The 27,520-nt window shown below is 39.1% G+C and overlaps 1 protein-coding gene across 1 annotated transcript; it reads left to right on the top strand.

Annotated features, from left to right (window-relative positions):
* The first annotated feature begins 500 nt into the window (after nt 1-500).
* On the top strand, nt 501-23,050 carry slc38a9 (solute carrier family 38 member 9). Its single transcript, XM_084046188.1, has 15 exons — nt 501-553; nt 2,401-2,530; nt 8,584-8,713; nt 9,461-9,579; nt 10,813-10,876; nt 11,382-11,475; nt 12,351-12,521; nt 13,373-13,435; nt 14,356-14,550; nt 15,742-15,849; nt 16,320-16,426; nt 18,253-18,366; nt 18,955-19,103; nt 19,739-19,828; nt 20,388-23,050. Exons 2-15 carry the CDS (start codon nt 2,436-2,438, stop codon nt 20,551-20,553), a joined length of 1,665 nt encoding a protein of 554 aa, XP_083902314.1. The 5' UTR covers nt 501-553; nt 2,401-2,435; the 3' UTR covers nt 20,554-23,050.
* Nucleotides 23,051-27,520: the final 4,470 nt, after the last annotated feature.

Below are 27,520 nucleotides of genomic sequence, written 5' to 3'. Positions count from 1 at the left end.
ACAAAACAGCATGCTATGTAAAGTAAAAAAAAACACTTGTGGACACCAATTAGGCTCTATGCACAGCAGCCATAGTGTGAAGACATTCACAGGTGTTAACTCTGAGAGTGTACAAATGGTGTACAAATGTACACTCTCAGAGTTACACACTTGTAAGGGGCCATTTGGAAACCCCTTAAGGAACCATGAGGGTCCCTGGACCCAAATTTCAGACCCACTGGTGTAGCAGAGTGTTTCCAGTGAGCCAACATGCAACAGAATGGAACAGAGCCTTCATTAGTATCATTGGTAACACCTGTGAATGTCTTCACAATATGGCTGCTGTGCATAGAGCCTATTCAGGTGCCCACTCGTCCAGGTGCCCACAGCCACATGTGCCCAGCATAGAGTTAAAGGGCCCAGAGATGTTTTTGGTGCCCAGTTGTCCTGTCGTCGCCTCTTTTGGGCTTGTTGTTGCTTATTTCCCTCACAAAATCTGGCAACACTGAGCATCAGCTGACTGGGGCTCAGCGGAAGACCTGACAACACGAAACACACCAAGTCTGGAAGTCTGGTAAGAAGCTGTTTAATCTCATTTGATCTGATCTAATTACGTTCAATTTCATTTCAATCAGTCGGTTCTTAAATTGCACTTCATCGTACAACGGTGTGTCTCTCTTGTCGAAAAGGCCAGCTCCAAGCTGTGAGGAAAACCCTCCTCTAGTGATTTGATGACATTCTGAACAAAGTATAACGACCCTTTTCCTGATCCTGACAGGCAGCGATCAGTAAAAGTACATTCATTAATTTCTATAATAAATTAATTAATCTGTAATACATTCCTAGACCCCCCCCCTCCCCTCCTTTTTCCCCTTCCTGAAATAGACTTGCTGTTTTCAAGATCACATGCTTTATTGAGCTTTGATCAGCATTTCCCCCCATCCAAGCAAACTGTAATATTATGAAATATTTACTTCATATATTGTATTTTATTTATATAATAATAATAATAATTGTTATTATTATTATTTTTGTTATATTTATTGTATTATTATTATTATTATTATTATTATTATTATAAACTGTTGCAATACTGTGAATATTCTTGAGTGGTGTGATGATAAATGCCTTTGTGAATATTTTCAAACCGTGCTCAGCGTTATAGGAATGCAATATTACATGCTGCTACAGTAGTGTACAAGTTGTATAGTTTTTAGTGTCTGTACACTAAAATACAGAATCCTAAAGTAGAATCCTCAGTGGTAGTTTATGCATTTTGGTTACATGTGTACGCTCAGAGTTAAATGAACAGATGGTTTTACTGTATATGAGTGACATAGGCGTGTACATTGAGTTCATATTGTTGTCAGCAGTGGTGGACACTGGACAGTAACAAAGTACATTTACTTGAGTACTGTACTTACTTAAGTAACTTTTTAGAGTCCGGGTTAGATCTTTTTCTTTCATGACTTTCACTCCACTACATTTCAAAGACAAATATTGTACTTTTGACTCCCCTACATTTCTAGGAAGGGAAAAACTACCTTTTGAATTAACCACTTAAAAAGGAGTAGTCAAATTATTGGCTCAGGAATAAGGAATGTTTAGGAAAGGTCTAGGAATGTTTTACAGATAGGAAATAGCAGATCTGCAAGCTAGCGTGTGAGCTTGTGGGTCTGCTATTTTCACTATTTTGTGATAGTTCTGAACATTTCTGAAAAAAAGAACATTTCTAAACTTCAATGCAACACCGCATTAAGAAAAGTTACTTTGTATAGTTTACTGAAGCACTACACTGTCTCTGCATTCTATGTGTGTGATCACCTTGCTTATTGTAAGTTTCTCTGGATAAGAGTAGGCCAGTCATAATTATTACATAATCGCCTAATCGCAATTATTTGAGATAATCACAATTATTTTTGCAGAATTGTCATAATCATTTCCATGTTGAAACATTTTCATACATTTTCAAACATTAAAAAAAGTGGAAATAGCAGATCCGCAAACTCACAACGCGTTGCGATGTGACATGTTGTGAGCTTGTAGATCGACTATTTCCACTATTAGCCAAACAGAAATCTAAGCTTTATGTAAGTAACGTTAAGTAATATTTCATGACGTGACAGCCCTATATGAGTGTGAATTTTGCAAACAGTTTGCAAATAGTACAGTGGTACACGTATACAATGATGTTAAAAGAATAATGCAAAAAGCCCTAAGGGCTTGTTTCCATTGTGGTCCCGTGCATTCAATTCATCAAGACATTTAAAGACATACAATATACAATAAATCATCAACGCTAGTAGCAATAAACCTATATTATGTACAGGGAAAGAAATGTAATTTCTGGTGTCAAGCTTAGAAGACTCTAGGATGATGAAGTGGTGTGGTTGAACACTTTGTCCACCGGTGGTTTTTCAGGTAGAGGACTGTGACAGTCGGCCCACCGTGTGACGATGGAGGAGGATTGTAGACCGCTGTTGAGCTCCATACGGACGGAAGAGAGCTTCCACCGCGGCTCCACAGACTCCCTGGACTCCAGGATCAAACGGTATGCTCATGATCATGGACATACACCAGTGATTATCAAAATCTCTAATTTCAAAATGCACCAGGCCACAGACCCCCATTTGATACCTTGGAAAAAAAGGTATCAAATCTAAACTTTAAAATCATCATTGTTTATTTCACTTGTAAGTTACAGACACATAAGGGTCCATTTGGTTCCATTTGTACGCCTTTATCTATCAATCATGAAGCTGGGGACCCCTGGAACCCCCTCAAGGACCTCTGGCGGTCCCTGGACCCCATATTGAGAACTAGTGGTGTACACGATTGTTACTGTCTGTTTCCGTTACAGTAGGATTGAAGGTGAATCCAGTAGCATTCATAAATCTTTCCTCCGGGGTTGATTTTTATTTTATTTATTTCTTTGCAAGACTTTTAAAATCAACCCACACAAGCCCATTGAAGTTAGGGGTTAAATGTCTTGCTCATTGGCCACTTTGACCCATAGACCGGGGCCGGGAGGGGAACCGGCAACCTGTTGATTACCAGACTGCCTCTCTATACTAGGGCTTTCACCAACTAGTCGACTAGTATAACCGTCGACCTTGTTGGTACCAGTCGAATAGTTTTTTGGACCAGCCTGTTGACGTTCATGGAATAGGAAGTGTTTCATTTCCCCAACCAACCAGAGTGCAGTGGGCGTCGCTCCAAATGTTGTGACGTCAGGGCTCGATTGATGAACCAATGGGATCCGACGGAAATTTTCTCCGGAGATTTTGAACCCGCCCCTAATACCAGATATGAGACACGCTAGGGCAGTCTAATGCCATAGTAATGGCCCATTACTATTATTACTATCCTCTTGCCTTTCAAAAGTATGCCCAATAATATCCTATTATTGGGCAATAACCCCCTTTTTAGGATCCTAGGAGACGCTGCTGTGCTGCTGTGCCAGAAGCGCTTCCCTTAAAACGGCATAAAAATAAAGGCAATAGGATAATAATAATAGTAATGGCATTAAAACATATTCTTTTTAATACAGTATGTAAATATTGACTAGTCGACTACCACTGGGTCAAATTAGTTGACCAGTAAAAATCTCTAGTCATGAAAGCCCTACTCTCTACCCACTAAGCTACAGCTGCCACAAATGATTTGAATTATACGCCGATTCTGAGAATAACATGGTACATGACATGCCGTTTGCAGCGAATGATATGGGCAGTAAAATCATAGCCATGAATAACATGGTAAACACATACTGTATCATATGACTTGAGACTCCAATGATATGGCCATTATAATGAGCATATTCTTTGAAGTCAAAGACAATATTCATTATTTTGCTTATTTGGTAAGAGGGGTTTCTCATGGAAGTGTAACGAGGCTGGAGCCTAGAAAGAAAACAGACACACGCGTGGCATGATAAAGATCATTCATGACGAATGCACTTCAGTGAAAGAGCTCTGTGTTGTAGTCGGGCTAACAGCATTGACCACAGCATTGACTTTGAAGGACATTTTAGCGACTATAAACGGCACATAAATAGTATTTTACACACTTGGTGGTTAATCATAATGATCTTAAATGGAATTAATGCATGTTTGGGGTTAAAATAAGTGTTAAATAACTATATTGTGATAGTAGTCATTGCTATAGAGTGTTTTGTTCAGTAACATGGGTCTCCATCTTTCCAGCTCTTTAAGTAAACAGAAAATACACGTTCAGGTCGGGATACCAATTTCATCCAATCAGGAGAGAGACCTCATGCAGGATACAGGATGCAGAAATTGGTATTGGAAGTGGAACACTATAAAACATAAGCTGCTTAATGGGTGCTCTCTCCTGATTGGATGAAATTGGTGTCCCACCTGAACATGTATTTTCTGTTTATTAGAGACGGGGGAGACTCCCTGTTACTGAACACACACTCTATAGCAATGATTATTCTCACAATATAGAGCTTTAACATTTTGAGTTTTTATTTTTAACCTCAAAATATCACTTAGACCGCCTTTTAATATGTTAACAGACCTATATACCGTACTTTGATTTATGATTGTTTAAGAAAGTTACAAATAACATATTTTCCATTTACCAATCAAACTGGTTAATAATAATAATAATAACGTACGTGAATAGAATAGAATAGCCTTATTGTTATGTTCAGAACAATCCTGGATTGAACCTTTAAGCTTTTAAACTTGTTTACTGGTTAGAGCCCAGCATTCCTACTGTGACTCCATCATCGAAAAACAATTACCTCTGTGTGTGTGTGTGTGTGTGTGTGTGTGTGTGTGTGTGTGTGTGTGTGTGTGTGTGACCTCGCCAGTTTGTGTTAACTTTAATCCACTTCGGTATTTCACAGCTACTAACTAGCTTTCCATATTACGCAACGCAACGCACGCACGCCGTCTCTCTCTCTCTCACACACACACACACACAATTAGTTTGGAACGTGGAAGTGGAATCTACTGGAAGCTTGTGTTGCTGTGTTGTCTTGTTTGTGTTGATGTCGTGGACCATTTGTTTTGTGTTTTTATTCATCAATGTGGAAATTAAAAATTAAATATAATATTACGGGCCATTGAACCCAGGACCTAGAAGCTGGTATAGTATAGGGCAGTGGTTCTCAATCTTTTATATGTCAAGGACCCCCAAATTAATAAATTAACTTAGCAGTATGCGAACCGCTGCTTTAGGGCAGTGGTTCTAAAACTGTGACTCTGGGCCCCCAGGGGGTTCCCTACATCAGTGGTTCTCAACCTGGGGGTCGCGACCCCCAGGGGGGTCGCCAAATAATTTGGGGGGGTCGCCAGATTTTTTTGGGTGAATGTAAAAAAAAAAAAAAAAAAAAAAATTTTTTTTTTTTTTACAAAATATTATTTTATGTTATTAATTCATGTTTTATCAGTTAATTTACTCAATTTATCCAGTTTTTGAAAAAAAAACCCCGAAATAAAGTAACCAAAAACCGGGAAAAAACAAACCCAATCCGCCCAGAACCGCATTTTTTTTTGTTTTAGCGTGCATGCGCGCGCGGGGGGGTCGCGGGAAATAATATCATTATTTTGGGGGTCGCGGCCTGAAAAGGTTGAGAACCCCTGCCCTACATGACGGTAAAGTGACAATTTAAGGACTTTTAAGACCCTATTAAAAAGAAAAAAAAGATGGAAAAAATACCATTTACTGCATCAAAAGTAATCGACAAACTATACCATAAAAACTGTCCAAACATTGGCCAAATTGTCAAATACTATACGAAAGAGGCAACACATTTTGAAAATAGCCGATCTACAAGCTCACAACGCCTTTGCGAGGCGTTGTGAGCTTGTAGATCGGCTATTTTCACAATATTACCTGTGAAACCGAGTCAAACTAAATGTAACGCCTCAACTCCTGCAATATAAGTGCTTGTCAGGGTGGGGCGGTCACAGCCTGAAAAGGTTGAGAACCACTGGTCTAGGGGATTGAGCGACAGTAACATATCCAGTGAAAAACAGGACAACTGATGGACGACGTGAATTCAGTGTTTATTTGTAAAACTAAGTGAGTGTCTGAACAGAAACAAACAGGAAGGGATCGCTGAGTGTCAAATCAATGTAATCAATACAACAAAAACCCACCAACCTGACCAAGAAAGCATCTAATCTAAACAAAACACACTGAACAAACAAAACGCTTCTACACTATCAAACACAAAATACAGTGGCAGGACACTCCCCTCTAACCTAGTGGACTTAACCCATTAAGACCTGAGGCTTCTAAATCAGTAGTTCTCCAACCTTTTCGTGCCAAGGACCTCCTAAGTGATATGTATTTGGCCGCGGACCCCCACCTGAAAAGGGTTTGTGCCAGGGACCCCCAGAAGAGAACGTTTGTGTAAAACCCTGGTAAAAATTGCAAGCTTGTGCATCTGGCACATTTCTTATCCGAAAAACTTTCTATATATTGCTATATAGCTCAAATCTGAAATGACACAGATGCTTTCCTGGTTTTAAAGGGGTCTTTCACTTTTAAAACGCCTCTGTCTGGGGTCATCTTTACGTCTACTCTGGCTTTTGTGTGCACCCCAGACAGTTTTTAAGTTGCTTGATTCAATATTTTGCTATTCATTATCAGACATGCCACCCTCCTGTCCATTCAAATTCACTCTCTTTTAACCATGTTAGACTCATTGGAAACACACGTCCCTGCTTCTGGTGACTGATATGTTTTTTCAATAATCTTTAAAAAAAAAAAAAAAAATTGAAAAAACAAACCAAAAAAAAAAGAAACTTTAGAAGGGCAATATCAGTCACCAGAACCAGGGACGTGTGTTTTCAGTTAGTCTTAAATATGGTTAAAATGGATTTTGGAGTAATGGTTTTATATATTTATCATCTGATAAAATATCTAACTATTGTTAGTAAGTGATTTACTTTTGTTAAAATAAGTGTTAAATAGCTCTATATTCTGATAGTACTCATTGCTATTGAGTGTTTGCTCAGTAAAAGGAGTCTCCCATGTCTCTCCAGCTGAAATTGTTTTCATATTCTGTTTACTAAAGAGCTGGAGAGACCCCTGTGACCGAATAAACGCTCTGTAGCAAAGATTACTTTCAGAATATAGTACTTTAACCTTTTAACAAAAACAACACAACATAACATGACTTTAACATAAAATGACTACATATTTAATTAAAATATCTGACGAATCCTTGTATGTTCATTGTAGATTTTTCAACCAGCATCCATGCTGTTGCGTGCTGTCTGTAAAAACTGTATTTCTGACAGTCACTTTGACAAACAGAATAAGCCTGTAACCCTGGTATAGTCTTGTGAGTTACAATTCTATGTAGTATTTTATTAATATAACTAGGCCAATGCCTGTTCGGACCGCATTCCCTGGTGCAGTACCCATTATCGTAGTGCTTGGAGGCCAGTCTGTGGCGTCGGTACTTTGACTTCATATTGATCACATCAGGGATCGACTGAAATTCCCACTCCGTCAGCACAACACACCCTTGGGTCCTCAGGGATTCACATGCCAAGTCTGAAGTTCAGCGGTTGGACGGTGCTCGAGTTATGCCATGCACACACACACGCGCGCATGTACGCACGCACACACGCACACACACAGATTCCGTGCCATTTATAGATAGATTTATATGAGTTAGTTAATTAGTCCTAGACAGGGTTTTCTTCACCTCGTGTATACGGTTAGCCATTCCTAATTGGGGGAGAAGCTTGTGTAATACTTCATCATAATGTGTACTTCATCATAATGACGGTGTCGCCCACTGAAAATAGCCGATCTACAAGCTCACAACGCTATAAGCTCGCATCGTTGTGAGCTTGTAGATCGGCTATTTTCAAAACATTTTGCCTTTTTTATTATTTGACAATTTGGACCAATGTTTGACCAGGTTTTATAGTGTAGTTTGTTGTTGTATAAATCAGGCTTTGACGATGGTTCGTTTCTGTGTTCTCGCTGTTTATTGCTGGCTCTTTATTGGAACTGAAGACATGACACACTCAAAAGGTCTCAAAGGTCAAAGTGACAGCATCGTCATGTCACAGGAAACATGCAAGAGATGGTGTGGGGGGGTTATAAAGGTGGTTGGTGTCAGTGATACGTTTTGGTTAAAATAAGTGTTAAATAGCTGTCATTGTGAGCATTGCTATAGTGTTTGTTCAGGAACAGGGGTCTTCCCTGTCTCTCCAGCTCTTTAGTAAACAGAAACTACATTTTCAGGTGGGGATACCAATGTTGTCCAATCAGGAGAGAGACCTCACCTCATACAGTATGGACAAGTGCAATTAGAAGTGATGAAACAAAACAAATCAGCTGCAGCAGACAAAATTGGAACTGGACCACTATAGAACTGAACCTAATAAGTGATTTGGATGAAATTGGCAAACCACCTGAAAATGTATATTCTGTCTGGACAGACAGGGTAACAGGAGTCCCACCTGTTACTGAACAAACACTCTATAAGCAACGATTACTATCAAAATATAAAGCTTTTGTTTTAACCAAAAACTATCATTTACACCACCTTTTTAATTAGTTGTGTAATAACTCATCATCATGATAACTGTGTCTGTGTCTCAGGCCGTTCTACGTGGAGCCACGCAACATCGTAGAAGACGCTCCGCAGGAGAGAGTTTCTGCCGAGGCTGCAATCCTCAGCAGCAGAGTACACTACTACAGTAAACTGACTGGAAGCTCTGATAGACTGCTGGTATTGTCACACACACACACACACACACACACACACACACACACACACACACACACACACACACACACACACACACACACACACACACACACACACACACACACACTACATATTCAATATTCAAGTAGACTATCTGGATGTCAGACCAGACGGTTTCTCAAATAGGGTTGTATCTACCCCTAGGGGATGCAGGGGTACTACAGGAGGTACATGAGAGAAAGTGGAAAATGGAAAATAATATTTTACTGTTATGATTAAATGATAAAACATTGATTGACACACTTTGTGTGAACCTGCTGATCTCTAAAGTGTTAAACCAAGTTAACCTGACTATCACAACTGTTATTGAATAGAAAACAGTACTTATTGGCACATCATTTTAACTTACTTATTGACATCAAAAATGGACTTAGTGAAATGTTATGACCACAGTTTAAAACAAATCTGTTCATGAGGCACTATTTGCAACTTTTTCCAATCCATGTCTTATTTGTAATGTTATAGTCTTCAAAATGTGTCTTATCGTACATTCATAGCATTCTTTTTAAGTTTTCTATACAAAATATTGTAGTACTAGTCTGGTCATTTGTTCTTATTTAAAAAAAAATATATATGTATATATATATTGGCATATTGTGTCAAATCACTGCCACAAGCATTTAGGGCTGCAACAATCAAAAACGTTATTAGCGATTATACTAACGATTACTTTTTCAATTACTCATCTGTATCTTAAACCCCCCACAGAGCCCCCCGGACCATGTGATCCCACGGCCGGAGGAGATCTACATCTACAGTCCTCTAGGGACCGCCTTCAAGGTTACCGGGGGCGACCGTGCCTCTAGAAACCCCAGTATTGTCACCATGTAAGTAGAGTCAATAGCCAAGTTCCAATATTCTCATTTTTGCCTACTCCATCCTCCAGCCGCCACCCAAATGTTAACGGGGAATGTCACCGAGTTTGCAACCACATCCTGTTTTAACCCATTGAGACCTGAAGCCGATTCTACATGTCTCCTAAATCTCAACAGTATTCTTAAAAACGTATGTTTCTATATCGGTGGTGCTCAATCTTTTTCATGTCAAGGACCCCCAGAATTATATGTATTTGGCCGCCGACCCCATCAAAATATTTTGTTCCAGGGACCCCCAGAAGCAAAGCTTTGAGTTAAAAATGTTCGCTTTAAAAATATATATATTCAAAGATTTGCACACATTTTCACGATTTTTCAAAAATAGCAGATCTACAAGCTCGTAGCGCGGCACTCGGTGCCGCGCTATGAGCTTGTATATCTGCTATTTTTGAATAGCCCAAAGTGTAAAATAATGCTTTTTAGCTCAAATCTAAAAATGAGACAGTTCCAGGTCTCAATGGGTTAATGATACTGAGGGCATAATGAACATGATTGTGTTTTTTCTGTGTTTCGACATCAGCTGGAGGAGAAGGTCTGACTGGAACTACAGGAAACATAGGCCGTAGTCCAGGAAGAACTGACATTCTGATCTGTACTTTGATGTCATAGTCGAGGGAGTCATGTTAAAAATATCAAAACACAGAAAGAAACACACTCCATCATCCATCATCTTTATTATGTATGAAGTTCCCCTTTCAGCCCGATTTAGATTAATATACCGACGGTATCGCTGGACAAGAATAGCCTAATAAAATAGCCAGCAAAAAGCAGAATGATACATCGTAAATAATCGCCGTCGCTTAAAAATGACGCTGACAGAGGGAGGAGCTTTCCCATTCCTTAACTCTTTCATTGCCAGACTTATTTCAGGCTGTGTCGTCCCAGTGCCAGGAAAATGTGATTTTTTTCCTCAGTTTATTTTTTAACATTGAAGTGAATGGAGCAGCAACTTTTTGGATAGCGTTATCTCCTAGTTCCTTTGAACTAGGAGATAACGTCATTTCCGTCCTTGGCCATGAGAGCCATAGTAGTTTTTGGCAATAAAAGAGTTAAAAGCCAACCTGTTCGATTCCCCTGTCCTCTGTCCTCTGTGGATGCGGGGCTAAGGCACGAGGAAACAACGCGAGTACCTCAAACGGACCCGCTCTGTTTCCGGTTTCTATTGATGTCATTTCCTCCTGTCAGATTCGCTATCTGGAACACGATGATGGGGACTTCCATCCTCAGTATACCCTGGGGAATAAAACAGGTAATTATTCTGTTGAGTTCTGTTTGTACAGCTCCTAATTCTAATTCTAAATAACCTCTTAAAACTTTGAAACCCTTGGAAACACAGCATTAAGAGCTTTTTCCTCATAGGGATTATGTACTTTGTTTACCTCATTAATTGTTCAATTTGAACAACAATGGAAACAATTTGAATGGCCAAAACTGTTACTTTTCAGGACATGGGGAAAAAAAGAAAAACGTGTTCCAATAGACGGAAGCTCTTGTTGACGCCTTTCAGTGTTTCGATATTTATAAAATCCACAGACACACTTAACCACTTTTAACCTGGTGTCCCTATTGTGGGCACATCATTATAGGTGCGACTATAGCGGATCTACAAGCTCACAATGTGTCATTTTACGGCGTGTTGTTAGCGTGTAGATTGTCGTTTTTTTGCTGCTGTTGCATGACATTGTCATGTGATGGAGTATGAAATAGGGCATTTGTTTATGCTGTGTGTGTGACTGTGTGTTTATTGTCGTCAGGCTGGCTTCACGTTGGGGATCATCATTCTCATCACCATGGGCTTGTTGATGCTCTACTGCTGTTTACGCGTGTTGAAGTCACCTAAGTCCATACGTAAGTACACCACTGTTAATTTTGTCGACTAAAACCATGACACTTTTTTCCGTCGACTACCTTTTTTCATTGACGAAAACGAAGCTATGATGACTAGAACTATGACTAAATATTGAACATTTCTTCAACACATAAAAACTAGACTAAAATATTAGGGAGGGACTAGCAGAGAAGAGATCCAGTAGAACTAAGACAAGTCATTTTATGCTTGGTTCTTTATGCTTGGTTCTCCAGATCTGTAAGTTCACAACGCGTCGCAGTGAACTTGTAGATGGGCAGACCTCTGCGCCAGATCTGAGGAAGAGCCACTATAGGCTCGAAACGTGTGTCGCACTCCGAATTAACCCATTCAATCCGGAAACGCATTTGTGTCATTTTAGCTATAACCATGTTTTATACTTTTTATTTTATGTTTTATATTAAAAAATAGCAGATATACAAGCTCATAGCGCGGCACCAAGAGCTGCGATAGGAGCTTGTAGATCTGCTATTTTTGAAAAATCTGAATTGGTGCAAATTATGAATACATTTTTTAAAGTGAACATTTTTAACTCAAATCTTTGCTTCCTGGAACAAAATATTTTGAGAGGGGGTCCGCGACCAAATACATGTCATTTTGGGTGGCCCTTGACAGGAAAAAGTTTGAGCACCACTGAGTTTGAGCAACATACGGTTTTCAGAAAACTGTTAGGATTTAGAAGACATTTGTAGATGTTCTCCTAGATTGAATTGGTTAAAAGTCAATATATTTATTTTTCACTTCCATATGAGGGCCGGCTGGATAGCCGAAACGTCTGTCACCTTGAGGCAAATGGAGAAAATAAGACAATCTATGATATCTTGACATATCTCTCTCTCTCCCTCTCTCCCCACAGCGTATATTTCTACATCAGACTGGGAGTTTCCAGACGTGTGCAAGTACTACTTTGGCAAGTTTGGCCAGTGGTCCAGCCTGTTGTTCTCCCTGGTGTCTCTGATGGGCGCCATGGTTGTCTACTGGGTCCTGATGTCCAACTTCCTCTACAACACTGGCAAATTCATCCATAGTAAGTAACCGCCAGCAGCAGTCGCATTCAAGTTGAATATACTTAATGAATAATAATTCAGCACTAACACAATGCAATGGGGGAAGCAGTGGTTCTGGAGGTTGAGGGGCCGCATGGGAATTGGAAGGTTTCCCAGTTCGATCCTGGATTACTGTCGAAGTGCCCATGAGCAAGAAACTGAACCCCGAACTGCTCCCGATGAGCAGGTTGGTTGGCCTTGCATGGTTTCCTCTGCCATGACTGGTGTGTGAATGTAATGCACGTTGTAAAGCGCTTTGGCTGAAGACGCTATATAAATGCACTATTCAGCATTTAATTTAACCCATTAAATCCGGAAACGCATTTACACATTTTAGATGTCTGTGGCTATAAAAAAAATGCAGATATACAAGCTCAGATCTACAAGCACTCAGCTTCTAGATGTGCTATTTTTTTTAAATCGTGAGAATGTGTGAAAATCTTTGAATATGTATATTTTTAAAGCGAACATTTGTAAAATATTTTGTTCCAGGGACAAATATTTGAGTTAAAAAAATTGTTTTAAAAAAAATGATTTGCACAAATAGCAGATCTACAAGCTCGTAGTCCGCTATGAGCTTGTAGATCTGCTATTTATGAATAGCCAAAGTATAAATTAAACAATGGTTATAGCTCAAATCTAAAATGACACAGATGCGTTCCCGGATTCAATGGGTTAAGGCACCATAGTGCTGCCCGTTTCATTTGATTGTTGTAGTTTTATGGATTTCCCAGGAAGCCATTGGATGTCAAATGATGATTGGAAAAAATGATCGGGCTCTAGTTTAGTCATTTAAAACTTGTATTTCTTTTTTTTCTTCATGTGTCCACAGACTATGCTTACAATGTCAGTATGAGTGATTCAGGAGACTATGGGACCAACGGCTCGGACCGAGGTAAGATCCCACTGATGATGAGGGTGTTTATATGACCTAGTATACCACTGAAGACGAGTTGTATCTGTGGTTATGCAATCTTAAAGGTCTGGGATCAATAAGGGCCTCATTATTTCATTTCCGTGAGAGCTTATCTTCTAGGGCACAAGTCACAGACACAGTGGGAAACACTAGTCAGCAAAAACAGGAAGTTTGCTATTTTGGAAAAATCACTGCATTTGATTGTCTTTCGTAATCAAATTGATGTGTTGGATTAGCTGTCGTACCCCTAATGCAGTGTTTCTTAATGTGGGGTCGTGTGGACCCCCAGGGGTCCTTGCCGGGTTCCAGGGGCTTCCCAGCTAAATGATTGATAGTTAGGAACCAATAATGAACCCTTATGAGTCTGTAGCTCTGAGAGTGGAACCAAATGGACCCGTATTTGTACACTTAACCCATTAAGACCTGGAACGCATCTTTAGATTTCTTTGGCTGTTCAAAAATAGCAGATCTACAAGCTCATAGCGCGGCACCAAGTGCCATTTTTTTTTCAAAAAACTGTTAGGATTTAGAAAACATTTTTAAGAATCGCCTCAGGTCTGAACTCATTGAGTGCCCAAATTATTTCTGGCTATTTCTGGCCATTACGATTTTTTTTCAAAGTAAAAAAAAAGTGCTTAGGAAGCGAGATACAGCCTTTTTCAGTTATAAGTTAAACAAAGAGTGGATGGAGCTGCAAATCATCTGATAATGATATCTTGGGTTAAAGTTTTTTTCAATTTTTTTGCACCATAGCAGTAAAACACGTGAAACACGTTAATGACACTCAATGAGTTAAAGGGTTAAATTAACACTGATGAATTCACTGTAGATTTGGGGGGGTCTTTCACATGAAAAGGTTTGAGAACCACTGCCCTAACGTTCTGTTTTGCATGCTCCAGTGATCTGTCCGTCCCACATGGGCCCTCTGGGCAGCAGTGTTTTGGGGGACGGTAACAGCAACACCACAGACGATACAGCCATGTTCGACCGCTGGTGGAACAAGACGGAAACCATACCTCTCTACCTCATCGTCCTGCTGCTGCCTCTGCTCAACTTCCGCTCGGCCTCCTTCTTTGCCAGGTTCACCTTCTTGGGTAAGCCCGTGTTTAATAACTGTAAATAATTTGGTCCCCGCTCCTTTGGCTGTATTTTTGTTGTTGTATTTGAGCAAATATGTGACATTTTTCCTCTGCATTTACCCATTCTAGCTAATAGAACAGAAGCTAATAAGCCGCTAAGCTACGGCCGTCTCATGTTTGTTATCATTTGACCCCGACCGATGCTGGATTTTCAGGTGCAATGACAAAATCCATTCAGGATGTTCTTTTAACCGAAACATTCCTGTCCCACTACACTGTTTGGCAGCACTTTTGGTTTCTTTTTTTCAAGCTTTCCTATACACGAATCCACGGAGCGCTGCCCTGTAGGTGGCGCCGCCATTGCTGCAGTGTCAGTCAGCTGCTGCTGCGGTTCTGTCCGTCTGTTGACGTTAGCAGAGCGGCCATAAACTACTGGCACCTGGCGTAGGTGGTTGTCCCGATTTTCTGTACATCTTTGTAAAGTTAGTGTGTAAAGTTAGTGTGTGTGTGTGTGTGTGTGTGTGTGTGTGTGGTTAGTAAAACGTGACTCCAGCTGACTGACACCGCAGTAATGGCCACCTACAGGGCAGCGCTCCGTGGATTTGTGTATTGCCCCACCTGTAATAATGCATGGTGGTCCATGAACCACTGGTTGAGAACCAGTGTTGTATATCATTGATGAAGGTGGTTATCAAACTGTGGGTCGGGACTCCATGGGGGGTCCCCGAATGATTTTAGGGGGTCCCCCGATGATTTGCTTAATGTGCAACTCAACAGTAAACAAACCAACATATAGTATGAGTGTATACAGGGTATCTGCACATTTCTAAAGTGACAATTTAAGGACTTTAAGACCGTTTTAATACCTTAAGATTATTACTGTGTCAAAAGTAATCAACTATACTAGAAAAACAAATCATTCAAAATATCGGCCAACTTGTCAAATATTACCTAAGAAAGAGGCAAAAAATGTGTGAAAATAGCCGATCTACATGCTCTGTGAGCTTGTAGATTGTCTATTTTCATCAGAGTCAAACTATATGTAATGCCTCAGCTGCTACAATTCCAAGTGCTCGTTAGAGTGGGTCAAATACGATTATTCTGGCGGGGTCGCTGTCTGAAAAGGTTGAGAACCTCTGGTCTATTTGATAGTTTGTTGTCTTCCTCCGGTACCATCTGAGTGATTGTTTGATGATGTGTCCTCAGGTACCATCTCAGTGGTCTATCTGATCTTCCTGGTCACGCTGAAAGCATTTCGTCTGGGTTTTCACATGGAGTTCCACTGGTTTGAACCCACGGAGTACTTTGTTCCAGGTCAGTTTACCTCTCTTGAATGCCATACCATGTCCATGAAGACAATGCATCCAAAATGACATACGATGTCCGTGAAGACATTCTATCGAAAATGATGATGTGGACATGCAACAATTAATCAAATTTAGTCGATTTTTTTTGCAGTGTATTTGTACACTGTGAAATTGGAAGTGATGACTCAAAGAAATGAGCAGACAAAATTGGAATAGGAACACTATGAAATCAAATCTGATGGTTATTAGATAAAATTTGCAAACTACCTGAAATGTTATTCTTTTAAATAGCTGTAGAGACTATATCCCATTATAAAGCTTTAACCTTTTGACAAAATATGTTTGGTTTTAGCCTAACAATATAAATTAAATTACCTTTAATATATTTTTGTATTTGAATGAAATTTCAACCAATAAAAATCTCACAGGCATCCTAAGTGTAAACTCATCAGCTTGTCTCCTCCATGTCTCCTGTAGAGTTCAGACTGTTGTTCCCTCAGCTGAGTGGGGTGTTGACGCTGGCCTTCTTCATCCACAACTGTGTCATTACGCTCATGAAGAGCAACAAACACCAGGATAACAACGTGAGTAGGGCTGCAACGATCCTTTGCTTTTCAGATTAATCAAAAGATGTATTATCTTCATATAATGGGGTCCTCGCTCATGGGTCTGTTCACTCTGTGTCTCATTGGTGGGCTATCACAGTTCAGAAACCTGCTGACCAATGACGTCATCGATGGGGATCCAATAGAAACGACAGCCTTTCTCTTCCTGGAAAGTTAGCTTGTCAAAACAAAAGTCATTGTAAATAAATACATCTACCGACTCCGATGCACAAACTTGGACACATCATCAGTGTTGTTTCCTGGAGTCTTTCAGGTCTCGCAACAGACACCCTCCTCCAGGCGACCCGACCGAGGCTGATCAGACCCCGGTCTGTGTCCAAGTGGCATGCTACAGCCCCCACTGTCTCTTGAGGGGAGTAAGAGACAGTGCTAATGAGGGGGTTAGGGTTTAGGGTGGCAGGTGAGATGTTAACAGCAAGTTTTGGCGACACTAGGAGGCTCTAGTTCCTGTGGGTTGACTCCGGGCCTGGCTCCTCCTTCGTCTGACCAGAAGTCGGCAATCTTCTCTGCGTTGCGTCGTCATCATCGCTGCTAGGCATTAATAACATAGAATAAATGTAAAATCTGAAATCTGAAATCTTGTTCTAAATGACCAAACCTGCGTACCGATGATGCCACCGGTAGGCAGGTCTCTAAACTGTCCACAGCCCTCCTCTCAGACACAGAGCGAATAAAATGAGTGAAGACCAATTATATGAAGATAGGTTGAAAATAGGTGAAAACTCATTTACACCTGTTACACCTATACGTTGTACATTTTGAATGAAATAATTAAGCTTTTCAAAAAACTTTAGAGTGTGTTTTTAGAACCGGCATCAGGTCTAAATGGGTTAACTGTATGCAAGCCTAAACATGAGTATTGGATTGATGGATGGCTGGCTTTCATCGAAGGTGTTTCAGGGAAACGGTGGCCGACAGCTTTTAGCTTTTGCCCCTGGACTCTAGAACCACCTTCATATCAGTGAAGAAAAAGCCATATTGTATTTTGTATCACATGTCAAAGCCCATTTTTGTAGACAAGCTTTGACTTAATAGACTCTAATAATTGACCTTCTGTGTGTCTTTGGTTTAAAGCTACAATATGGGACTTATTCTAACAACTTACACTTTATTTTAATTAATCCAGTTTTATTTTAACCAAAGTGTATTAAAGAATATGTTAAAGGTGGTGGTGTAGTTGATATTTCCTGTTGAAATAAGTGTGAAATACTGTAGCTCCATTTTGTGATAGTAATCATTGCTATCGAGTCTTTATTCATGAACAGGAGTCTCCCTGTATGTCCAGTTCTTTAGTGAACAGTAGGGGTGTGCCGATATATCGTTCCGCGATATATCACGATACGTTTTCGTGCAAAAACAGAAGTATTTGTTTGTTTTTGCAATAATAATAATGCAAAAAAGTATTTGTTTGCATTTGCTTTTTTCCCCCCCATGTATTTCCATAATAAAAAAAGTGCCATATATCGTATCGATATCGTGAGCCCAATATCGTGTGTCGTATCGTGAAACTAGTGTATCGGCACACCCCTAGTGAACAGAAAATGCATTTCAGGTCGGGATACCAATTTCTCATGCAGGATACAGTATAAACAAGTGAAATTGGGAGTGATTAACCCTCTAGCATCTGGGGTTTTGCTTTAAAATACAACATGACTATCCTTTTTCTGCACCACAAAAAAATGAGCAGACACAATTAGAACTGGAACACTGTAAGATTGAAGGGTGATAAATGGGTGTGTGTACATTGTGGTAAATGAATGCATACTGTATGTTGTGTTTTCCAGGTACGGGACCTGTCTATTGCATACATCCTGGTAGGACTGACCTACCTGTATGTGGGAGTGTTGATCTTTGGTGTTTTCCCTTCTCCTCCTCTGGCTAAAAGCTGTATTGAACCAGTAAGTATGGCTGTCATGATTACACATTTAAGTTGACGATTAATTGTCTCAAATAATTGCGATTAACGATTTTAATTGTGTGTTTGCCCATTGAACATTGGAACGTATAAAGCCTTTTAGGCTTCGTAATCAAAAATTGCACAGAGCAGATATGACAAATAACTGAAATATACAAATACATTATTTACGTATCATTTTTATTCATGTAAAAATAGCAGAAATAGCTGATCTACAAGCCTACAACGCGTCACGAAGCTTGTAGATCTGCTAGTTCTGCTATTTGTTTCTGCTATTTAAAAAAGGATTCTGCTATTTTTCTGCGATTTAATAGATAGTTGATCTACAAGTCTACAAGCTTACAACACGTCACAAAGTGACGTGTTGTAAGCTTGTAGATCAGCTGCCTATTTCTGCTTTTTTTTTATATCTGAAAATGTGTGAAAATCTTTGAAAGTCCCTGCTTCTGGTGACTGATATTGTCCTTCTAATGAACGTTAGACTCATTGAAAACAGGTCTTGTTTTTTTACTAAGAAGAGAGAGTTTAAGTGGTATATTGTTGACTTTGTTTTGTTGTGTTTTTGCTGCAGAACTTCTTGGATAACTTCCCCAGCAGTGACATCATGGTGTTTGTGGCTCGCACCTGTCTGTTGTTCCAGATGACCACAGTCTATCCACTGTTGGGTTACCTGGTCAGAGTGCAGGTTATGAGCCAGATCTTTGGAAAACACTATCCCAGGTAGGGCACCGTCATGACATTGTAGCTGACGATTACTTCTTTTTTTTTTGGCATTGAACATTGGAAAGTGATGCATAAAAACATTTCTGTTAATGAAAATAGGATTCAAAATATTACTTAAAGTACAAGTAATGATTATCTGCAGAGATTATGTTTTCGCTCCCGTGAGTCGATCTGTCCGTCTGTCTGTCTGTCTGTCTGTCTGTCTGTCCTCCTCTGGTTCTGAACGTTGTGATTGTTAATGGTTTACCAGTGGTTCCCAAACCTTTTCCCACTCGACCCGAAAGAGAAATTTGAAGTGTCTCCAGTACCCAAACTAGTGAAAATAGCTGATCTACAAGTACAAAACCTGCCGCGGTGCGCCGCGTTGTGAGCTTGTAGATCTGCTTTTTTCACTACTTCTTTTTTCTATTTTATGGAATTTGCAAAAATCTATGAATTTGTTTTTAATTTATGAAACGTGAATTATTTCTGACATTTTTGACATTCCTTTGAAATAATAAAAATAAAAAAACAAAATGCAGGACAAATCAAAATAAAGGGATATTTGCTCGTGACCCATAAAAATTGGTCCGCGACCCACTGTTTGGGAAACAGTGGCGTATGTTGTCATTAATGAGTATCTTTTCTCTCAGTTTCCTTCATGTTCTGGCTCTGAACATTGTGATTGTTGGCGCTGGGGTCCTCATGGCCATGTTCTACCCCAACATTGGGTCCATCATAAGGTATGAACATTCTAACATTATTATTCAATCTGAAATCACCTCTGTCTGGTTAACGTAAGCCTAAGAGGGGATTCACGTTTTGTTCTATGGCATAGAGCAGTGGTTCTCAAACATGTTTCATGTCAAGAAGCCTCCAAAATTGATCGTTTTTGGCCGCAGACCAACATCTGAAATAATTAAGAGACCATTTGTCAAGATTTTCAGAAAGTAGGCTTCACAAGTTTCACAAATCACAGACTGAGACTTGGTCTAAGCAAACTTTTCAGTAGTGAGATGTCCTTACTTTTATCTCTGAAGTCTGAAGAAACCTTTCCAATTGAAATTTTCGGCTGAAGCTATTATTTATGCATCCTATAAATCAAATGTGCCTCAAAATGAATGCATTCATATTGGATGTATTTATGATTGATCCAAAGAATCAATAATTATTTACCTGCATGGAAAATTTCAGACACACAAAAAATCATGAAAATATTTATCTATGAGGGAAAATAAACATCTCAAAGTAATCTTTCTTCTTTTAAAAGGAAAAATAAAACGAGACTGTGTCCCTCTGCAGGTACTCTGGTGCAACGTGCGGCCTGGCGTTGGTGTTCATCTTCCCCGCTCTGATCCACATGATCGCTCTGAAGCGGCAGGAGAGACTCCGCTGGCCGTCTGTGCTCTTCCACAGCTTCCTCATCCTGCTGGGCATCGCCAACCTTCTGGGACAGTTCTTTGTGTAGAGGCTGAAGCCAACTGGGTCCCAAATGGGTTCCAGATGGGTCTGGATCTGGGTTGGCTCAGTATGTAGTGGCAGCCATTTTTGTGAGGGTGATTCCAAACCTCGATGAAAAACTCTGTTCAGTGTTTTGTTGCTGTCATGTTGAAAGCTCCTATCAACATATTTTAACCTTTTTATGTTTTTTTCGTGAATTAATACCCTATTTTGTCATACTACAGTGTCACACAAAAGTAGCAAAAATGGCAGGTGTACACGCTCAAAACGCGTCGCGAGGCGACAGGTTTTTGAGCTTGTAGGTCTGCTATTTTTGCATTTGAATCCTTAAAAGTAACAGTTTTGGACATTTGAGGTTTCCACCCGACAGCAACGATATCCAAGTCCACTGCAAAATGGCCCACCATGCACCTCAGAATGTAGCGAACGAACCAACAACCCGGGTCAGCGCAAATGTCCCATAATGCAAAGCGACAGTGTTTGACGGTTCAAAAGAGACGAGCGTGACGGCGGTGAGGAAGACGATGTGCCTTCCTCATCTGTAAAAATGTGTTCACTTTATTTTTTTATAGCATTTTATCAAGGCTACATTTTATGGCTAATTGCCCTTTTTCTTGGCTATTTGTAGCTTGAATGACTGAAGTCATTTGTGTGGCATTTATGCTAATGTTGGCTATCACTGAACGTGTTTACTTTACCCACAGATGAACGGGTTTTTTTGTTTTTTTTGTTTAGATTCTAAACTTTTCTCAACAGTCAAGTTAAAAGGGACCGTGGGATATCTCAAGTGTTCCGCACACGTTTTGACGGTTCTTTACGCACACCGTGAAATCGTGAGTTTGAAAGTGAACTCTCAGGATTCTTCAGTGTAGTGGGCTATGTAGATTTTTACTATGTAGCGAACCAATGAGAGATTTAGATGTTTACAAGGGAAAGCAGGCCTGTGCACAAATAGCGCCCACTGGGGGCCAAAAAGTGACCTTTTTTGCCGGTGCTTATTGTATTTTACTTTTTTCTTTATTTTTTTATTGAAATACTATCAAGAATTATGAGGGAAATGTAGTAGTGTCCATTCATAAATACAGCATACAGTATTGATTTAAGAAGTACTCCACTCTGCCACCACCAACCCTCCAAATGGTCTCAATTGTCTCAGTCAATCAATCAACCAATCAATCAGTCAGGTAGTCAGTCAGTCAGTTAATCAATCAACTTTGCATCTTACGACTTTCCGAAATTCATCTGGTCATGAAAAACATTATTATTGTATGTATTATTGTTTGGGCATGTCACAGTCACACGACAGTGAGTTGGTTTTCTTTTTCTGTTAAAATGAAAGCTTCAGTCGGTCAATCAATCCATTTGATTGGGAAATATAAGAACTTAAAAAGCAGAATAAACTACTGCTAGAAGATGCAAATACACCTGTCGATGGAAGGCAAACTACATCTTTCTCACCTCTTTGACTCTGGATCAGCTTTGTAGCCACACATATACAGTAGATGTAACAACAACTATAAGCAAAGAGTGTGTTTAAGTTACATAAGACCAAGTGTATATAGGCCTTAAAACCCCCAATGATTAATGGTTGTCAGTGAAATGAAATGAGCTGCTGTACCTACGTATTTGATAAAATACTCATTGAACAGTATTTCTTTTGTGACGGGTTTGTCCAAAATCTAAACCACATGAACCCTAGCGTACCTATTCTGGGGGGGGGGGGACATTTGGCGGAAATAGCCTATCAACAAATAGCCGATCAACAAGCTCACTGTGAGCTTTTTGATTGGCTACGGTATTTAATGTATAGGGAAAACAGGAGGGGTCCTAATGTTAAGCCCTGGGGGACTCCGGTCAACTTTAAGCGAGGTGATTTTCCATACATACTAGCTACTCTGAAGTAGCATCAACAACATCTTTAGGAAGACAGTGCAAACTGAGAATGGAGGGAAAAAACAAATGATTATGAATCATATTTTGTATTGTGTAACTGTGGAAATGTCGAAATGTATCCATCACTAGAGATTGGACAGGAAGTCCATGCTGTTGTTAAAGTCGGAAGTCTTGATTGCTTAGCATTGAACTCTGAAAATGCAATGTAAGAATTGATAAATGGAAGATTTAGTGTTGAAATTCAATGAATATTAGGCTACAAGGGAAACCTATGCAAATGAGGCCGTTATTATCATGCTATTATTGAGCCGTGATGCAAAACAGTTGTAATGAATTACAGTAGGCTGTTTGTATGTGTTGATGTGTGTATGTCACCCTGTCTGCAAAATGTGTCTACGCAGGGGGTGACAAAAACGAGGCTGAACCATAATGTACCCATGCACATACTGTAGGGAAAAGAGATTCTCAATCTCATTATGAATTCCTAGTAAAATAAGATATATATATATATATAGGTTATGAATTGTAAATTCAGACACATTAGGTCACACATGGATCATTCTATTATGTTAGGTATTCTGATTCACAAAAATAAAGGATCATATTGTCAATTATTTCATTGAATAAGAGCAAAACAATGGGAGTTGACATTGGGTTGTTATAGCAACCATCTGTTGGACGAGGTTAAATGACACGAGTTGGCCTCTTAAAATGTGCCATTGTTGATTATTAAGTTTGTCCACAAACAATGAAGAAGTATGTAGAGAATTTCATAATTGAATGATGATAAAAGCCATTCAATAACCTTTTTTCGACAACAGAATAAAAATTAAGCTTTGTAAACCAATTATGATAAATGTTTTTTTTTGTACATATGTACATATTTTTTGGGGTGATTTACTTGCCAGTGGTGTGAAGTAACTAAGTACATTTACTTAAGTACTGTACTTAAATACAATGTTGAGGTATTTGTACTTTATACTTTTACATCTACTCCACTACATCTCAGAGGCAAATATTGTACTTTTACTCCACTACAATTATTTGAAAACGTTAGTTACTTTTCAGATATAAATTATGATATTATGAAAACAAACATTAACCACTTTAGCCCTGTTTTATACATAGGCTATTTAAAAATAGCCGATCTACAAGCTCACAACTCCTCGCGATGCAACGCGTTGTGAGCTTGTAGATCTGCTATTTTCAAATATTTTAGTACTTTTACTTTTGGTACTTTAAGTACATTTTGTACTTTTACTCAAGTCAATGTTTTATTCTGGACTTTTACTTGTAACAAAGTATTTATATATTGCAGTATTGATACTTTTACTTAAGTAAAGAATTTGAGTACCTTTTCCACCACTGCATGATACTGACCATGATAGTGACACGATATTTACATGATACATGATACTGACCCTATTGACATGAGGATACTGAACAGAGCCTTCATTAGTATCATTGGCAACACCTGTGAATGTCTTCACAATATGGCTGCTGTGCATAGAGCATATATCAGAGTTTTATAGAAACAATACAACTGGCACATCCACTGGATGGCAGGTGCAGGACCAACAGTGGATATATATAAGAACTAATAAAGTTTGCACACTGAAAAATGTAAAGCTCCCAAAAAGCCTTGACTGGGAGATTCTTATTTTTTTAGTGTGCAGACTTTATTATTTCTTATAGATATCAGACTTTTATCTCATCAGGCTGTGAGCCACTCTGCTACATACATGATGCAACATGTTGTGAGCTTGTAGATCTGCTATTTACAAAAAGAATCTCGGAAGAAATTGGAAAGAAATTGCAATATATATATATATATATATATATATATATATATATATATATATATATATATATATATATATATATATATATATATTCTTTAACATTTTAACAACACAAATCCTTGTATGGGGGGTCCCTGGCATTAAAACATTTCAGATGGGGGTCCCTGGCATTAAATCATTTCAGATGGGGGTCCCTGGCATTAAAACATTTCAGATGGGGGTCCGTGGCCAAATACATTTTATTGTGGGGGTCCTTGACATGAATTTATTTTGAGAGCCACTGGTCTAAATGTCCAAGATATCATCATCATCATCATCATCATCATCATCATCATCGGCATAGTCAGATAATAGTTTGGGCAGTGGTGTAAAGTAAATAAGTACATTTACTCAAGTACTGTACTTAAGTACACTTTTGAGGATTTTTTTACTTTGCTGGAGTATTTCCCATTTTCAGTACTTTTACTTCTACTCCACTACATCTCAGAGGCAAATATTGTACTTTTACTCCACTACAATTATTTGAAAACTTTTGTTACTAGTTACTTTGCATAAATAAATATATTTAATTATAAAACACATTAACCACATCAGCCCTATTTTATACCTAGGCTATTTTCAAACATTTTAGTACTTTTACTTTTGGTACTTTATGTACATTTTGATGCCAACACTTTTGTACTTTGTACTACACAGGCCTTTTACTTGTAACAGAGTAATTTTTATATTGCGGTATTGCTACTTTTAAGTAAAATATCTGAGTACTTCTTCCACCACTGTCAGAGAATAGTTTGGGTAATATTTCATACATGTGAATCTAAATGTACTTTTTCTTCCTACATTGACCATCTTAATGGAGATAAGATGCTGGTTTCCTTTTCCAGCAGCACTTGGCAAAACTGCTGTTCAGACGCCATCTAGTGTCCATCATCAGACACTACATGTGTCTGACTATGGCTGCTATAAACCAGTGGTTCTCACACTTTTTCATGTCTTGTCAAGGACCCCCAAATTAATGTATGCATTTGGCCACGGACCCCCATCTGAAATTATGTTGTGCCAGGGACCCCCAGGGACCCCCAGAAGAGAAGATTTATGAAGTTAAACATTATTAAACGTTTCCCACATATTTTCGAGATTTTTTAAAACATTTCTAAAATATCAGTGGTGCTGTGAGCTTGTATATCTGATATTTAATATGGATAAAGTGGTTAAAATGATTGTGATGCTGATGCTGTATTAAATAATTTTGCTGGGGACCCCCTGAGACCTCCCCAAGGACCCCTGGGCGTCCTCGGACCCCACTTTGAGAAACAAAAGCTATAGATAAAACAAGTTCATATTGATGTGTGGTTTTAAATAGACAATTTATTCAAATATGTATTTGTATTTGTTTTTTTGACTCCATACCAGCAGTGGTGGAAAAAGTACTCACATCTTTTACTTATTAAGTATCAATACTGCAATGTAGAAATAATCTGTAAATCCGGAATTCAACATTTACCAGTACAAAAGTATTCGTATTAAAATATACTTAAGTACTGAAAGTAATTAAGTACTCATTTTGCAGAATGTCCCATTTCACAAGTTTCCAAAATGTATAAAAATGCTTTGAAAATAGCAGATCTACGACTACAAGCTCACAACACATCGCGTTACTACTCGTTGTGAGCTTGTAGATCAGCTATTTTCATAGGGCTGAAGTGCTTAATGTATGTTTTGTAATAATACTAAAAATGTACAAAGTAACTAGTAACTAATGTTTTCAAATAATTGTAGGCCTAGTGCAGTAAAAGTACAATATTTGCCTCTGAGATATAGTGGAGTAGACATAAAAGTATTGGAAATTGGAAATACTCAAGTAAAGCACAAACACCTCAAAATTGTACTTAAGTACAGTACTTGAGTAAATGTAGTAAGTTACTTTACACCACTGCACCCTCCACACAGGAGTAGATGATTTAGTTTTGATGACCTGAAAGCAGTCTGGGGATCAATTCACTCTGAAGGATGAAGATCCGGTTGGAAAACGGAAACGGAAATGATCAGTCCATGTACGCGTTCAACACGCCGGATCCAGTAGGCGGGGCTCTAAACCGGAAGTGAATACGGGTTTATATTGAACGCACGGGCGTCACGGCTGGTTCCAACAGTTGGTTTTCAGCTGCCACGCCGCTCTGTGTAGAAGGTAAACCGATGTTTGATTTATATCAACACGACACGTTTTAATCCACCGACATCTAACACCATTATTATTTAAGCATTCGAGGTGTTCTAGGACTGTGAATTATTATGACACCAAACTGGACATAAATAATGAAATATTGTGTTTTACAACCGAGGGAGAAAATGCATCAAACTAGTCATTTTATGTCGAGTCTGACTTTTACCTCATAGATATGCAAATATGTCAACATTGATAAAATACATCTATTATAAGTCTTGATCCAAGGCTACTGCATCAAACAAACATTTGTTCCAAATGATCACAACTAAATTGTCACCTAAAGTTTAAACCTTAAACCACACTCACTGTGTGGTGGTTTGTAGATCTAACCCCGCCATACATACATTACTTTCATGTGGGTTTATAATCTATTTAGGCCTTGGATCAATACGGTGCAGGGATTTTATTTATGGTGATTGAGCTGATGTTTGTTGGTAGTTTTAAACGGCTCGTAAATCCCCATAAATGAACCCAATCCAACACATAAAGCGTTTAAACCCAAAGCCACATATGTTACCCGTCCATATGGGTCAGGTTTGTTCCGTAATATTACTTAACGTTGAATAAATACGTGTTTTAATCACGCGTGTGTTTGAACGCCGTTCTATTTCCTCATTCACTTGGAGTGTAATACCTGCGGTCACCTGCTGCAACAGCGGCACTTTCACAAATAGTGTGGTGTTCTGTGTTTTAAGGCTCGTGCGTCTACATGTCTGTATACATTGTAAATATAAAGTGATTATCTTAAAGCCACAGATGTTATCCGTACATACGGATAACAGAACGTTGGTGTTCTCTTGATATTCAGTATAGTTTAATAAAGTAATGTTTTAATCCCGTATGTGGATGAACATCATTGTATTTCCTGTATTACATGGGGTGTAATACCGGCGTTTACCCATAGAGGTATGCGTTTACCTGCTTCATCAGCGCCACTTACACCCATTGAATGATATGTATATACATAGCTCCAATCGGAACCTCTCCCTCCGCTGTATAGCTCCGAGATGAGGAGGTTCCACGTTTGTGGGTGCCGTTTGAGCAGGACATTT

Source organism: Gymnoscopelus microlampas (genome assembly GCF_963454915.1).
Source record: "Gymnoscopelus microlampas genome assembly, chromosome: 21".
Lineage (NCBI taxonomy): Eukaryota > Metazoa > Chordata > Actinopteri > Myctophiformes > Myctophidae > Gymnoscopelus > Gymnoscopelus microlampas.
Note: the sequence above shows the minus strand (reverse complement) of the source record. Positions and strands in the feature narration are given on the sequence as shown.

Coding starts and splice junctions, on each gene's coding strand:
- slc38a9 (XM_084046188.1), top strand. CDS start 2,436: ATGGAGGAGGATTGTAGACCGCTGTTGAGCTCCATACGGACGGAAGAG. Junction 2,531..8,583: donor CTGGACTCCAGGATCAAACG/GTATGCTCATGA, acceptor TCTGTGTCTCAG/GCCGTTCTACGTGGAGCCAC. Junction 19,829..20,387: donor AACATTGGGTCCATCATAAG/GTATGAACATTC, acceptor GTCCCTCTGCAG/GTACTCTGGTGCAACGTGCG.